Here is a 13,761-nt window from a genome sequence, read left to right as displayed (position 1 = left end):
CCCCCACACACACCACACACACACCAGACACACACACACCACAGAGACACCACCCCCACACACCACACACACACCACACACAGACCGCACACACACCACACACACACCACAGACACACACCACACAGACACCACCCCCACACCACACACACACACACCACAGACACACACACACCAGACACCACCCCCACACACCACACACACCACACACACACATACCACACACCACAGACACACACACCACACACATCACACACACCACACACACACCACACACACACATCACACACCACACACATACACACACCACACACACCACACACACCACACATACACACACACATCACACACACCACACACACCACACACACACCCCACACCACACACACACCACACACACACCACACATACACCACACACACACACCACAGACACACACACCACACACACACCACACACATACACACATCACACACACCACACACACATACCACACATACACACACACACACCACACAGACACACACACACACACACACACACACACCACACACCCATCCTTTTCCTTTCCTTAAAGGTTGCAAATCCATACTCCCCCAGCCGGCCCCCAGTGGGCAGGCATCCCTTGGGGTACGGGGAACCAAGGGCAGGTCAAGTTGATTCAGTCATCTCCTCTTCCCAGAATGGCTTCCTACAGCCCGGGGCTAAGCACAGGCACACAGTCCGGGTGGGGGTGTGGAGCGGAGGACTGCAATCCGCCACAGCTCCCAGGATCCAGTGCCATCTGTCTGACCTCGGCGACTGCCCTTCCCCCGCTGGGCCCTCCTCCCCGACCAGGGGGCTCAGTGGCTCTGGCACTTACGTCTGGGCTCCCGGGGTCCATCCACAGTCACCTTGATGGCTCGGTGGTAGGTGGCCACTTGCGTGGGGTTGGTGAACACGGTGATGGTCAGTGTGAAACTCTTCCCTGGGGGGAGTGGGGAATAAAGAAGAGGTTGGCACCTGGAGCTATTCACGACACCCTGAAGCCCTCATCTTCCAGAAGGAGCAGGTCTCTCTACTTTGAACCTGGGCAGAAGATAGGGTTCTGGGTAAAATTCAAGCTGCTGGGGTTGACATTCAAGGCCCCGGAAGGTCTGGCACCAACTTTGTCACATTCCCCTGCCCCACGCTCTGGCCACCCTGGCTTGCTTCCTCCCTGCTTCTTGGCCTTTGTTTGTGCTGTTCCTTCTACCTAGAGACCCTTGCGATTTGGGGGTGGGGAGCTCAGATGAGTAAATATTTTTTTTTCATGAAAATAATTAGTGATCTTTATAGAAGACTTTGAGAACACAGAACATATAAAAAGGAAGAAAAAATCACCCACAGTTCCACTAGCCAGAGATAAACACTATTAACATTTATTTGGGTGTTCTTTCCTGCAACCCTTTTTGGGCGAGTGTGTGTTTTTACATAGTTGTAAGGACACTAAAATAAGTATTTCCGTACCCTCTTTTTTTTCACTTAACATCACATCATAAGCACTTATGTCATTAAAAATTCTTCATAAACTTCATTTTTAGTGGCTGCAAAACATTTCAACTCATGGAAGCCTCATCTTTTACTTATCCACCTCCTTATTCTTGGGTGTTACCTTGTTGCTAATTTCTTATTGGCGTGTGCAGCTGGGGCTGAAAAAGGACTGATTTGGGAACTGCAGACATTTCATTTGTAGACACAACTGTTATTTCCAGAGCTCTGTTCTATTTTTAGATACACACTTGGCTCCAAAGTCTCCATTCAAAATTCCTGAGAGGGGAGAAAACTTTTTAAATCATCATTTTTCTTTTACCATTTAAAATAAAACGAAAATGGCCTTCTGTTTATAAAAATCTTTGTCTACATCTCTGCTTATTTCTTTAGAATAGATTCCAAGAAGCGGTGAGTGATTTCATCGCGTCAGAGGGTTGGGATGGATTCAGGGGCATTAATCTCTCTGGTGAGATGGCTCTCTGGAGAGGATCGTCATGATTGGTGTGGGCCCGAGTCTATCGTCATGCTGTCAGCATCTTCATGACCTCATCTATCAAGGTGGAAAGATCTCTTAAACACTCTTGACTTTGTCGCCTTTGTTCTATCACCAGTGAGACTGAAAATTTTTATATGTTTATCATCTGTCCTAATCCAACACAAATCATTGCTTCATGATCTTTCATACTTTTCTATTAAGGTTTCAATGCCTTAAGGAAAAGTCACTCTATCACGCTTGTTAACACTTTCCTTGTCCTGTTTGTGGCGTCCGTTTCCCACTTCACCAGCCTTTACATTTCGCTTTCTGACACCAAGCTGATTTGCATTTTCAGTTCTACCTCTTGCTCGTGATTTCTCCTGTCATTTTGTGTTTAGAAAGGTTACCTTCAATAAACAGCATCCTCTCTACCTTCCACGTTGAATTCTTTGATTCTTCTGGGGGTTTACTGGGTGGGTTTTTCTTCAAAGGGCACCCCAATTTTCCCAGCACCTTTACTGAAGTGAGAGCCCCCTCTCCCGCCCAGTTCTCTACCAGAATCAAAGCCTCCATGTGTGTGAGGCTGGGGAGGGGTGTGGGGGGAGCTTCGCTGATCCTCCAGTCAAATTGGCCTCCTCCTGCTCTGCCTCCGAGCACCCCTATCTCTGGTCCCCAGTTACAGGCCTGGGGACTCCCTGAGGGCAGGGCCTGATGGCCCTGTGCACCTGTGTCCCCCCAGGGCTGTCCTCATCCTCCCCACACCTCTCCAGGGCAGGCAGGCCTGATTCCATATTCCCACTTCACAAGTAGGAGAGGAAAGCTTTGGGGTGGGGTGGGGTGTGAGAAACGATAGCTTAGCATGGCTGCTACTTGTTGATCCGGTGATGGAGGGAAAACTCCAGCCTCAGAAAGAGGACAACCCAGCACAAAAGAAAACCAGCCAGGCTCCCGGGGCCACACCCAGGAACCCAAGGGCTTCTGAGACTGGGGGGATGTAGGGGGGTAGGGGGACAGAAGGGGTTTAAGTTGAGGTGTGACTCGAACTGGGGAAGAGTGGGGCCTCTTTGGAGGGATTTGCCAGAGCTGCCAGCTGGAGGCAGGGGTGGAAATGCAACGCACTCCTGACCTGGAGCTCTGGGCCACACACCCACCTGGCCCTCACTCAGACCACATGGGCGCTTTCCATGCTTTCTGGAAACAGGAAGTGCAGAGGCCTCCCGCTCCAGGCCCCACCCCTCCCGGGACCCTCCTTCCCCCCTACTGCTTCCCGTCACTCTGAGGTCTTTTCCCTCCTGGATCCTTCCCCCAACGAGTCAGGCCCTCTCCAGGGGTCCCTGGGACTCTGACCCTTCCATCACCTCCTTGGTACCGCAGGGTGCCAAGCCGATGGGTAGTTGAGGTTGACAGCCCAGGGCTGGATGGGCCCCTGTGCCCCGCACTTGCCAGCTCCCTGGAGTGCTCTATTTCTCACCTTTCTTCCTTCAGGTCATCACTGAAAAGTCACCTTTCCAGTGAGGCCCTCCCCGGTCACTTTATCTAAAGGAGGCATTTTTAACTTGGCATCCCTCTTAGAATTGAGCGGGCTCGGAAACTGGGACAGGAAAAGAAAAAAATGACAACTGTATTATCCCTAGCCTCTAGCTGAAATTTAGCATCTCTCTTAAGTATGAACGTAGACAACAAACCACAGAGGCATTACAGCAGTCCCTGTGACCTTGTCACCAACAGACGTCACAAATATTTACATATCACATTACAGACGTTGCAGATTTCTTTAAATATCTTTCATGCTCATCACAACTTCAAAGTCACGGTCGTCATCAAACCCGTTGCTAGATCTTGTTCTTTAACAAGCTAACAAGGCAGTGCATTTATCACAATTTTTAAAAACGTTTTGCTATGTTTTAATATAATTGGTTTTCACTGCCAGCCTTTGTATTTTATTTCATTATTTAAAAAGCACTATTCTGAGACTGTCAAAGGGGTCCATGGGGTGATGAAAGGTTAAGAAGCTCACTCTGAAGCATCACAGACCTTCCCACTCCCACTCGATCTGCTTGAGTTTCCTCCTAATGCTTATTACTTCTAATAATCTACCTACTTATTTATTTTGTCTCCCTTTACTAGATTATAAGCTCCCTGGGGGCCAGAACTTTTGTCTTGTTGACTGCTGTGTCCCCTAGGACAGCATCTGGCATATAGTAGGTGCTCAATAAATGTTTGTTAAATGAATTAAGGGCAGAGGTTACTGCTCCCATTTTACAGATGAGAAAACTGAGACTCACAGAGGGGCAATGAGTTAACCAGGTCACACAGTATCCAGGCAGAGAGCCCAGGAAGGTTAGAATGTACTGGAGCCTGCCCCTCCACACCGACCCTAAGCACCTACTCCTGGGGAGTGAGGAGCCTCCACCCCATCAGGCAGCAAACCACAGGCTAGCCCTGAGGTCACCAGCCCACCTTAACAGCTTCCTCCCAGTTTCCAGGCCTGACACCACCCCTCCCAGGTACCCACAGAGACCAGGGAGGGAGGAAGGGAGGGGCTGGCACTTGGGAGCAGGAGAGGGAGGAAGGGGCAAGTGTCAGGTGCCACAAGAGGCAGGGGCCCCATGAACCACAGGTGGGGAAAACTGTCTCCCTGAGCGCCCATCACCTCTCTCTCCGCCTGGCGGCAAACCTACCCGCCCACCTCTCCACTCTCTTAGAGCAGGAAGCTGAGAGGACAAAGGAGGTGGACAACTGTGCAGGAACCCCGGGCAAACTCGCAATCAGCCGGGAGCCCAGGAATTGCAAATCAAGGTGTTCCCACCGGCCCTGGTAGGAGGGGGAGAAGTCTTCGTCTGTAAATAGCGGCTCCTTGGGGCTGAGAGTGGCCCTAGGCGTCCCCGCAGGACCTGGGTCCCTGGATGGAGCACCAGACACAGCGGGGTCTGGCAGTGGGCCCTTGGGCAAGTCCCTGTCTCTCTTTGCCTGGGTTCCTGTGGGACAAGCCCCACTCACTGGGGCCTCATGGACAGCGGGAGAGGACATCTCTGGGGGCCTCTGGATTTGTTCAGTGTCGACCAGGAAGGCATCCACTCCTCTCCCACCAGTGGTCCCCCTAAGCCTGCACCTACACGTTGGTTCCCAAATCTGTCTCCATACACTTTGGTTTCTTTTTCACCAGGTCATGACAGTTCAGGAAGTCATGTTGTTTTCATCTTCACCTAGGCCAGTGGCCCCATCCTAGACAGCATTCTGGGGATGTGTGCTGCGTGGTCTTCAAGAGGTGGGACGTGGAAGGTGGGGGGGGGGGATGCAAATGTCTAGCACTGCACAGGGCAATCAACTATTCACTCTTCCCGTGTGGGAAAAACTTGCTTATGTAGATTCTCTGAGCCATGAGTCTAACTCAGTTTTACATAAAACAAGGAAAAAGTTTTTACACTCTTTTGATATGTACTGAATTTTCTGGGAGGGAAGACAATTCTTTTTTAAAAAAATTTTGCTCAGAATTTTGCCAAGAATTGCTCACAGCTTCAGCGAATCATGTCATTGACGGCAGTGCCACGGTTCAGACTTTCAGTCATGTATACCTGGCCTGTCAGGCCAGCCGCAGGGGTCACGGGGCTTTGGCTAGAGGTGCAAACACCCATCCACCTCACAGTGTCTGTCATCTCGCCCCAACATTTACATATTCAAATAGATACATTATTATAAGCTACTTTTCCTTTTTCTCTCCATTATAGCTATGGAATTATATAGATTTTGAAAATGTACATAGGTGGATAGATTAAGTTATCTTGCGTGTTTCAATTGTAGGATGGTAGGGGGCGCGCTGCAAAAATCTGTTGTAAGAAGGGGCACTGAGTCCGGCAGGGCGGGGACCTTGGCCCTAATCACTGCAGGAGAATGACTTGGTTTCCTTCCCTTCCTTCTCTTGGTTTACACCTTCAGGCTTATCGTGAGCGCTCTGGGGTGGTATTGTGTGTATGCCTTGTACAGAAAGCTATCTTCTTGGAATTAAGACAGATTCAAGGAATAAAATGCAAGGAAACAAGCAGAAGTTTCCATCTGGCTTGTTAGTTCTCGCAGAAGTCAGAGAGCCAGGGAAAGGCTCTGAGTCCAAAACCCCAGCCTGTCCTGCCTCCTAAAGTGGCCCAAACTGTCTGTGTCAACCACCGATCTGTTCCTCAGAGGGAATTTCCCAGTGGGCAGGAGGGGCACAGCAGATGCGGAGCTGCATGCCACAGGACCCCTGTGTCCTCCTATCTCACTGCCAGCCGCCTCCACTTCTCCCACTCGACACTTCACACTTTCTGGGTTCCCCCCACCCCCGCCCAAACCACACCATAATCAGAAAATCAGTGACTGTCACCATTCAAAGGGACTGCAAAGATCTCCACCAGTCCCAGGCATTTGAAGTAACAAAATCTCTGACCTGTATCCAGCTCTCAGCATGTGCCAGCTGATATGCTAGTACCCGTCTCCTTAATGCTCACAAAAACCCCACGAGGTAGGTAACATTATTATCCCCATGTTACAGACGATGAAACGGAGACACAGAGAGGTTAAGCCATTTGCCCAATATCATCCAGCAAGTCACTGGCAGAGCTGGGACTGAAATCCAGGTCGGCCGGTTGTAGAGCCCAGGCTGTTGAAGACCATGAGCTTCCAAGGTCTGAAAGTCCCGTCGAGTTCCACGGGCATGTGAGCGCCCACTCAGGCCTCTTCTGCCTCCCAGGACCACTGAGATTGGCAAGAAAATGGCTGTGAGGATGTCTCATAAACCCAGCCTCCTGCATCTCCCAGAGCCATGACCCCAGCCTCAGCCTTGCCTGCTCCAGGAACATCCTGCTACACAATGCTTTGGAAACCTATCTCCCTCCCGGTGGGCCTTGCAGGGTGGGTGCGGGTCTGTGGGTATAAATACCACAAAGAAATCGTTTTCAGCAGCAGAAGGGCCAGGCAGGGTCTCAGTAACACAGAAAATCACCGTCTCTTTGCTCTCTGGAGTTCACCTCCCAGAAGAGGGTGTAGGTGCTTTACTGGGCTCCCAAGACCGACCTCCCCTTCTGCTGCAGCTGTAGGGGGCCTCCCTCGCCACCGCCATCTGGGCCTGTGGACCTGGCCACCACCCCGCGGTCCAACTGCATCCAAGCAAGCTACCACCAACCAGTGGCGAGCGACTCTCCACTCAGGGCTGGGGCTGGGATTAAGTTGCAAAAGGCTCGAGAGATTGGGGATGACAAAAGGGGCTTGAAGACTAATTAGGAGCAGCAATGAAAGCTTAATTCATAAAAGCAAACATTTTCCATCCATCAACCTGCAACCAGTTAAGGGCAACGTCTGAAAGAAATCTGGGCGTGGGGAAGGGAGCCAACAGGAACAGGAAATGTTTGAAAGAATGTAAACTATTTCAGTTTCATAAAAAGTAACAAGTAAACAGTTATTACATGCAAATAATGCCCTGGTTTTAATTAATGCTGAAAAGTCAAAATATGTTTGACATTTGTATGTATACACTGAGCGTCTGGAGAGGAAAAAATGGTGCCCAGATGCCCTTTTCCGAGCAGGACTGGTGGCTCAGAGGGAACTAAAACCTTAAGCAGGTCTTGTTTATTGGTGATGAAAAGTACCATTCTGCCTCAGCCTCTGTCGCAACTGGAAGCAGAGGGAACCTAGCTTACTTTCTTAAGCGGGAGGGGCCGGCTGGTGCTTGGGAAGGACACTCCCCCCTTTTCGGCAGGCTGGTCTTAAAGGGCCAGCGAGCCCTCAAGTCTCCATTTCACCCCGGCAGGGGTTCTAGAACTTCTCCACCCAGAAGTGATGATGGGTTTCAGGTCCCAGCAGCCTCCCACTCAACAGCCCCTGGCAGCAGCCACAGCGGCGTCTGGTCCTGCCTTCCTTCATATTGCCTGAGGAAGATCAAACAGGCAGGGTGGCACACCAGCCATGATTCTAGGGTGGGAGACGGCAGCCTTCAAGCTCTGCTTTCCAACATTCAGCGTCCTGCACTGCATTCGTTTCTTTTCTAAACCACCTTAAGGCTTGAAGAACTGGTGAAACTGTGGCTTCAGGAGACCGCAGCTGGGGAGAGGCAGCCTCAAAGTGCGGGGGAGATTCCACCCCAGTGGGGAGAGTGGCTGGGGCGCTGGGGACCTAAAGACCAAGGATTTGTCTAAATCAGCCTCGAAGCATCCTGCCAAAAAAGACTGACGAGGCCCCATTTTGAAGACGGTGACAGTCTACTATCTTCTCCCAGCATCTTTTGTGAGACAACCGGGAAAGAGGGGACGTGTGGAAGACTTCACAAGTTAGTAAACCCCAGAAATGGGAAGAAAGTTGTGTCTTTTCCGGCAAAAGACCCTAACATTCTTCACATCCTCAAAAGGGTCTGTAACACCCTAAGGGGTTCCAAACCGCTGTTTTCCACAGAGCTGGCCCCGAAGACCTGTTTCTGGGGCTGCCACAGGTACCCCAAGGCCTCGCTCTCAGCTTCCTTCTCCCCGCCTTTGCCATTGCCAAAGTTGGGCTGGCGCGGTCTCCCTCCCGCTCACCTCGCCCACTGCGGCCCACGAAGCGAAGGTCGTTGAACCTGGCCACCTGATTCTTCATGACGGCCGAGGCGTTGCGCAGCTCAGCGGAGTAGTTCTCATCGTTGCCCGCCATCACCGTCACCACCGTTCCATCTGGCACGTCCCCCAGAGCCACCACCTGAGGGCATGGGGGCAGGGGGACAGCTTAGGAAGGTAGGGGAGGCCAAGGAAAGAAGGGGAGGAGCTGGGCAGGCAGCTCCCCTAGGTCCCAGGCGCACTGCAGATTTTTCAAATGCGGGTTGGAGAAGAGGTTTAAAAACAATAGCGACCTGCCCCCCAATACAACAAAAATCAAAGGACAAAAGCTCTACCTTCCACACCCAAATCCTAGATCAACTGGTTAAGTCACGTCCTGAACAATTTATCCTTTCAATGAAATTTAATCTAAGTGAATGAGCGCAGGCAGTATGTTGTGGGGTGCAGTTCCTCTCTTCCCCTCGGCTTGAGCAAAAGAGGAATCAACACGCTCCTAGCGACCAAGTCTCTAAATGCAAATAATATCATCAATAATAACGGGACTGCTCCCCACATTCAATTAATGCCAGAGCCCTTTGGGGTACAAAATTTGGCCCTGAAATGCAGCCCAGGCCCAGTTTATCTGCCTCTGCAGAGCCTGAATTCGTTTTGCAGGGAAAAAGCAAAATGCAAAACAAACTGGTGTTTTCAGAGGGGTTGTCCAGAAAACCCCTTTAAAGTGAGAGAGGGGCTTTTGACAGCAGGAGGATGCACCTGCTGGGAATTGCAGGATGGGGGTGGAGATGCCCCCCTAATACAGTCTCCCCCACGCCCCCATCCCAAGGAGCATGGGGAGGCAGATGCCTTTTGAAAAGGAATCAGACTGCAAAGGCAGTCACAGCCATCTAAACGTGGCCACCGCGTGCAGGGACTAGGGATCCAGATGGTAAAAATTTCAAGGAGAAAATGTTTGGGGTCTGATTAAAAAGGCCAGATTTCCTGTCAACATCCTGTCTTCTTTTAATTTCAAAGATTCCTTTTAAGCTCCAAGTGACAGTAAAACCTCCGATCTGAGGATTAAAGTCACACGGGCTTCCCCCTCCCCCTTCTCCCCGGGAGATTTTCCCCACTGGTATTTTAAGATGTCACCCGGGAGACCTCAAAGAGCCACTCATCCCTTTTTCCAATTTGGAGTCGTCTTAATGGGACCAAGGACGGCCTCAGCTGCCAGGAGCCGCTGTTTCCAGCCACCTCAGGCACCCGCCACCCCCAGCCGCTGGCCCTTCCTGCCCTTTCTCACGGCAGCTGTGAGAGGTTTAGGGGAAAACCAAGGCGTTTTCGTTTCATCTCGCTGCCCCCTTAAAAAAATGAAAACGAAACAGTCGCCTACTCCCCAGCAAAGAGAAAAAACTCCTCTGAATGACTGGGGGTTGCCAGGGGTGGGAGCGCCCCCAGTCTCTGCCTGACATTCGGGATCCCGGCCGCAACCGTTTAGGGTTCGTTTAGGCCCCCGATCCCGGCCTAGAGCCTCCCGGTGTAAAATTTCAGAAGCCGGGAGTAGACGGTGTGAGCAGGAAGTGTTTCTGAAGCAGTGCAGAAGGAGGGGTGCTGCTCCTCTGAGAGGAGGGTAGGCCCTCTCCACCCTCCGCACCCCGCCTCCGGTGTCCTCGCCCTGGTCCCGGGGCTCCTCTGCCGCGCTGCCCGCAGGGCTGTGTCCGAGGGATCCGGGCTGGGGAAGAGCGAAGCCCCATCCGCCCGTTTCCGCATCAACATCTCTCCGCAGGGCTCCCCAAGGGTGGAGGGACCAAATCCTCTAAAAGTCCGTGTCGGGTGCATCCAAGAAGGAACGCCGAAGTCCCCGGCCGGAGCGCCCGAAGGCGCAGGGCCGGTGTTCTCCCGCCCGGGGCCCCGCACTCACCTTGAAGGCGACGGGCAGCGTCTTGTTACAGCGCCAGTGCGAGGGCAGCACGGAGCAGAGGAAGTTGGGGCTGTCGGTGCGCACGAGTTCGCCCGCGTGGTCCGCCAGCACGTCCACCATCGAGCGCACCTCGGGTCGGGTGCGCCCGCCGGGCCCCACGGCCGCCTGCGCGCCCAGCGCGCCGCTGTTCTCGCCCATCTTGCCGCCGCCGCCGCCGCCGCCGCCGCCGCAGGGGAAGGCCGTGGAGGGAGGTGTGAAGCGGCGGCTGGTGCTCGGGTCTACAGGAATACGCATAACAGCGGCCGTCAGGGCACCGGGCGGGCGGCGGCGGCGCGGCTCCCCCGGGGGCGGCTGGCGCGGGCGCCTCCTCGGCAGCCGCTGCCGCGAGAATCGGGAAAGCAGAAGCAGCCGGGCCGAGGCCTCAGGGCGCAGGGGGCGGCGCCCGGGGACGCCTCGCCTGGGCCAGCCAGCCGCGAGGCCTCGCTGCCCCGACGGCCGCGCAGCCTGTCCGCTAGTCCCGCATCCTGGGCGAGCGGCCCGCGTGTGGCCGCCCTCGCGGCGATCCCGGTTGTCTTGGCCGTGGCGGGGCCCGCGCGGGCTGTGCAGCCACCGCCGCCGCCTCCCGCCCCCGCAGCCCGCTAGCGGCCTCCCCACCGACTCCGCAGCCGCAGCCCCAGAGCAAATCCTCGAGAATCAAGTGGCGGTGCCGAAACCGCCCGCGAGGGGTTAGTACCCCGGGGCCCGCGGGGGCGGGGCCGGCCCGAGCGACGCGTCGTGCAGCCAATCGGAGCCCCCATCGCGGGCACCTCGGCAGCGCTCGCTGGGGAGGAACGGGGACCGCAGAAGGCCGCCCAACGGGGAGGGGCGGAAGGCTCCGCCCTGCGGAGGACGCCCGGGGTTGGGGGGCCCCCAGCGCGACGGCCCGGGGCTCCTTGAGAGTTCTGGGGAGCCGGAGCCGAGGCTAAGAATTTGTTTAAAACGTCTAGTCCCTACAGAGGCTCATTTGCAGCCGCCTTCTGACTCGGGGGCTGCAGCTGCTCTTCTGTCGCCCTTCCCGGCCGCCCGCAGCCAGGCCTCTCCACTCCAGCTGCTTTCGGCCTGTGAAGCTTGCACTCTCAGCTGAGGGCCGCTGGGGCCTCAAGGCCGGTGACCTCCAGCGGGGAGCTGCCACAAAGTGGCTTCTCACTGCCGCTACCTGTCCCGCAAATTATTTTGACCCAAGAGCCTCCACCGCATACGAGATTACGCGCGAGCCAGAGGCCTCTGCAGCTCCCAGCTCTGCGCCACTTTCCTCCCGGCCCCGGTGGCCCCGGTGCCAATCTGGAGACAGAGGGAAGGGTATCCCTTATGCGCCCTCATCGGCTTGGGGGCGAGTAACCCCATTCCTCTCTGCTCTCCCTTCAAAATAACTTTCAGCATCGCGCAGGCCTCGCTGCGTCGTTCTTCGTTGTGGCGGCCTGAGGGTCTTCGAAAAACGCGGTGGGGCCTGAAAAACGCGAGTGTTTACCCCCGCCCCTCGCCGACCCCGTGCGCATGTAAACACTGTCCTGCATCGTGGAAGAGGACGCGAGTCCCTGGTGAGAGGAAAACTGTGCAGAGAACGCAGGAATGGCTGCAAAGCTAAGGGCCCCTTCTTCCAAAGGAGGGAATTTTCATCCACCATGTGGATGCAAACTGGCCCCCGCGGGTCCACGCCCACCTCTTCCCGGGCGGTGCGCTTGGGCCACGCGGGCGGGGACCAAAGACAGCTCTGACGAGGCACTGCTCGCCGGCCCTGGTCCTCGCTCCCACTCCCGGCCGCGTGGCCCAACTATTCCCCAGCGGCAAGCAGGCAAACAATCCCTCTCCCGCCTCCTAGGCCGGGCGAGCGGGCGTAGGGACAGGCTACATCGAGGTGGGGAACTGGAAAGATCAAGCCGCCATTCACACGGGATTATCGCCACAGATGCGCTCCCTGGAGTCTGGGGAACGAACGCGTGCAGAGCCTCCCTGCCGTTTTGCAGATCGGGTTGGATATTCGTTGTTTCCGGCACTCGACAGGTGCAAAACGACCGATTCCAAGCCTCGGGAGCAAAGAAGCATAGGATCTGAAGGTGGCTGCAAGATCTCGCCCTGGATCTGACCCTGGCCCCTCGCGCGCCATTTCGTCGTTGCCAAACGAAATCAAGCCCTGCGTCCGCTCCAGGGAGGACCGGCTCTGGCCCAACCTCGACCACCTGGAGAGCTGATCCCCACCCCTGTCGGAGCCTCACGTCAGTCCCTCGGGCCATTTAGAGAACAGGGACGACGAAGGTCCATCACTGGACCTTTTTATAGAGCCTACACGTCGGAGTTGCAGATCGCCGGGGCTCAGGCCCGCTCGATCACGTGAGCGCTGACACTAGCCGCAGAAGTAGAAGAAAGTGAGGAACCGGGACCTTGGCGCATCCAACCTCTGGGAGCTTCCTGCCAGGTAGGGCCCGGGGCCAGGGAGGACGAGCGACGCCGCACTGCCCTGGAGCGGCTTTGGGGCCAGGACCCGCTGCCTCTGGGGTTCGTAACTCCGATTTGTCGAATGGTTTTGGTTTGCAGCCATGCCCTTAACTTGTCTCTCCGCCTGATTTCTCCCTCTCATCCTACGGCTGGTTTACAAATGAGTTTCCTGAGAATAGGACTCCTGTGGATTTTGGCACCTGGCATAGGACCCGTCATGGCTCCAGCCCTAAGGAAGGCGCTCGCTGCCAGTGGGCACCAGAACCAGGGAACCTGGGTTGTAGACGTAGGAGGTCGCCGGGGCCGCCGGAGGAGGAGCAGTTCCGAGATCCACCGCTAGTTGACGCCTGCACTCTGCCAGCCGCGGAGATGCCCCGACAGGCTCTGCGCACAGATGTGCGCCAGCTGCGGTCCCACGTTCAGGCGCCGCCGGCTGCCTCCTGCAAGCTGCCCCTTCTGGACAGACCTCCCGCCCTATTCCTCACCATCTGTGCGCTACGTATCGGACAAACCAGTGGCCTTGTGGTAGACAGGAGGCTGCCCTCTCCGCCCCCTATGGACAAGGACGCTCTCTGCCTTCGCATCTCGGACACCGGAGGGCTCCTGTGCCCTCCGACCCGCTGCAGAACGTTCCCTCTGGCAGAAATGCACAGTACTTTCCGGTCCTGTCCCGGAGCACCGGGCTTGAGGAGCACTCACAGAGGAACAGACCAGCTCTTTCCCAATTTCAACCTAAGGCAAACCTACTTTGTCCCCACCCCAGACTGACAGACCTAGGGTCACACCTCTCTCTCTCCTTCTCTTACCACCCCCCCCCCCCTTTTTCCAAGCACCGGCTCCACGGCGCAAGCC

At 55.2% G+C, this 13,761-nt stretch overlaps 1 protein-coding gene across 2 annotated transcripts in view; it reads right to left on the bottom strand.

Annotated features, from left to right (window-relative positions):
- Positions 1–13,761, bottom strand: part of RUNX3 (RUNX family transcription factor 3) — a 62,697-nt gene that overhangs the window by 17,509 nt on the left and 31,427 nt on the right. Inside the window, exons 2-4 of one of the 2 annotated variants that reach the window (XM_007459147.1) lie at positions 10,438–10,715; positions 8,526–8,682; positions 862–966 (exon numbers count right to left, since the gene is read on the bottom strand). In XM_007459147.1, the coding sequence (XP_007459209.1) occupies positions 862–966; positions 8,526–8,682; positions 10,438–10,715 (540 nt within the window). Of the gene's footprint in view, positions 1–861; positions 967–8,525; positions 8,683–10,437; positions 10,732–13,761 lie in introns of those variants that run through there. The other variant, XM_007459148.1, reaches the window with a different exon arrangement.

Source organism: Lipotes vexillifer, unplaced genomic scaffold (genome assembly GCF_000442215.2).
Source record: "Lipotes vexillifer unplaced genomic scaffold, Lipotes_vexillifer_v1.1 scaffold496, whole genome shotgun sequence".
Lineage (NCBI taxonomy): Eukaryota > Metazoa > Chordata > Mammalia > Artiodactyla > Lipotidae > Lipotes > Lipotes vexillifer.
The sequence above is the reverse complement of the archived record's forward strand: the minus strand, read 5'-3'. Positions and strand labels throughout refer to the sequence as shown.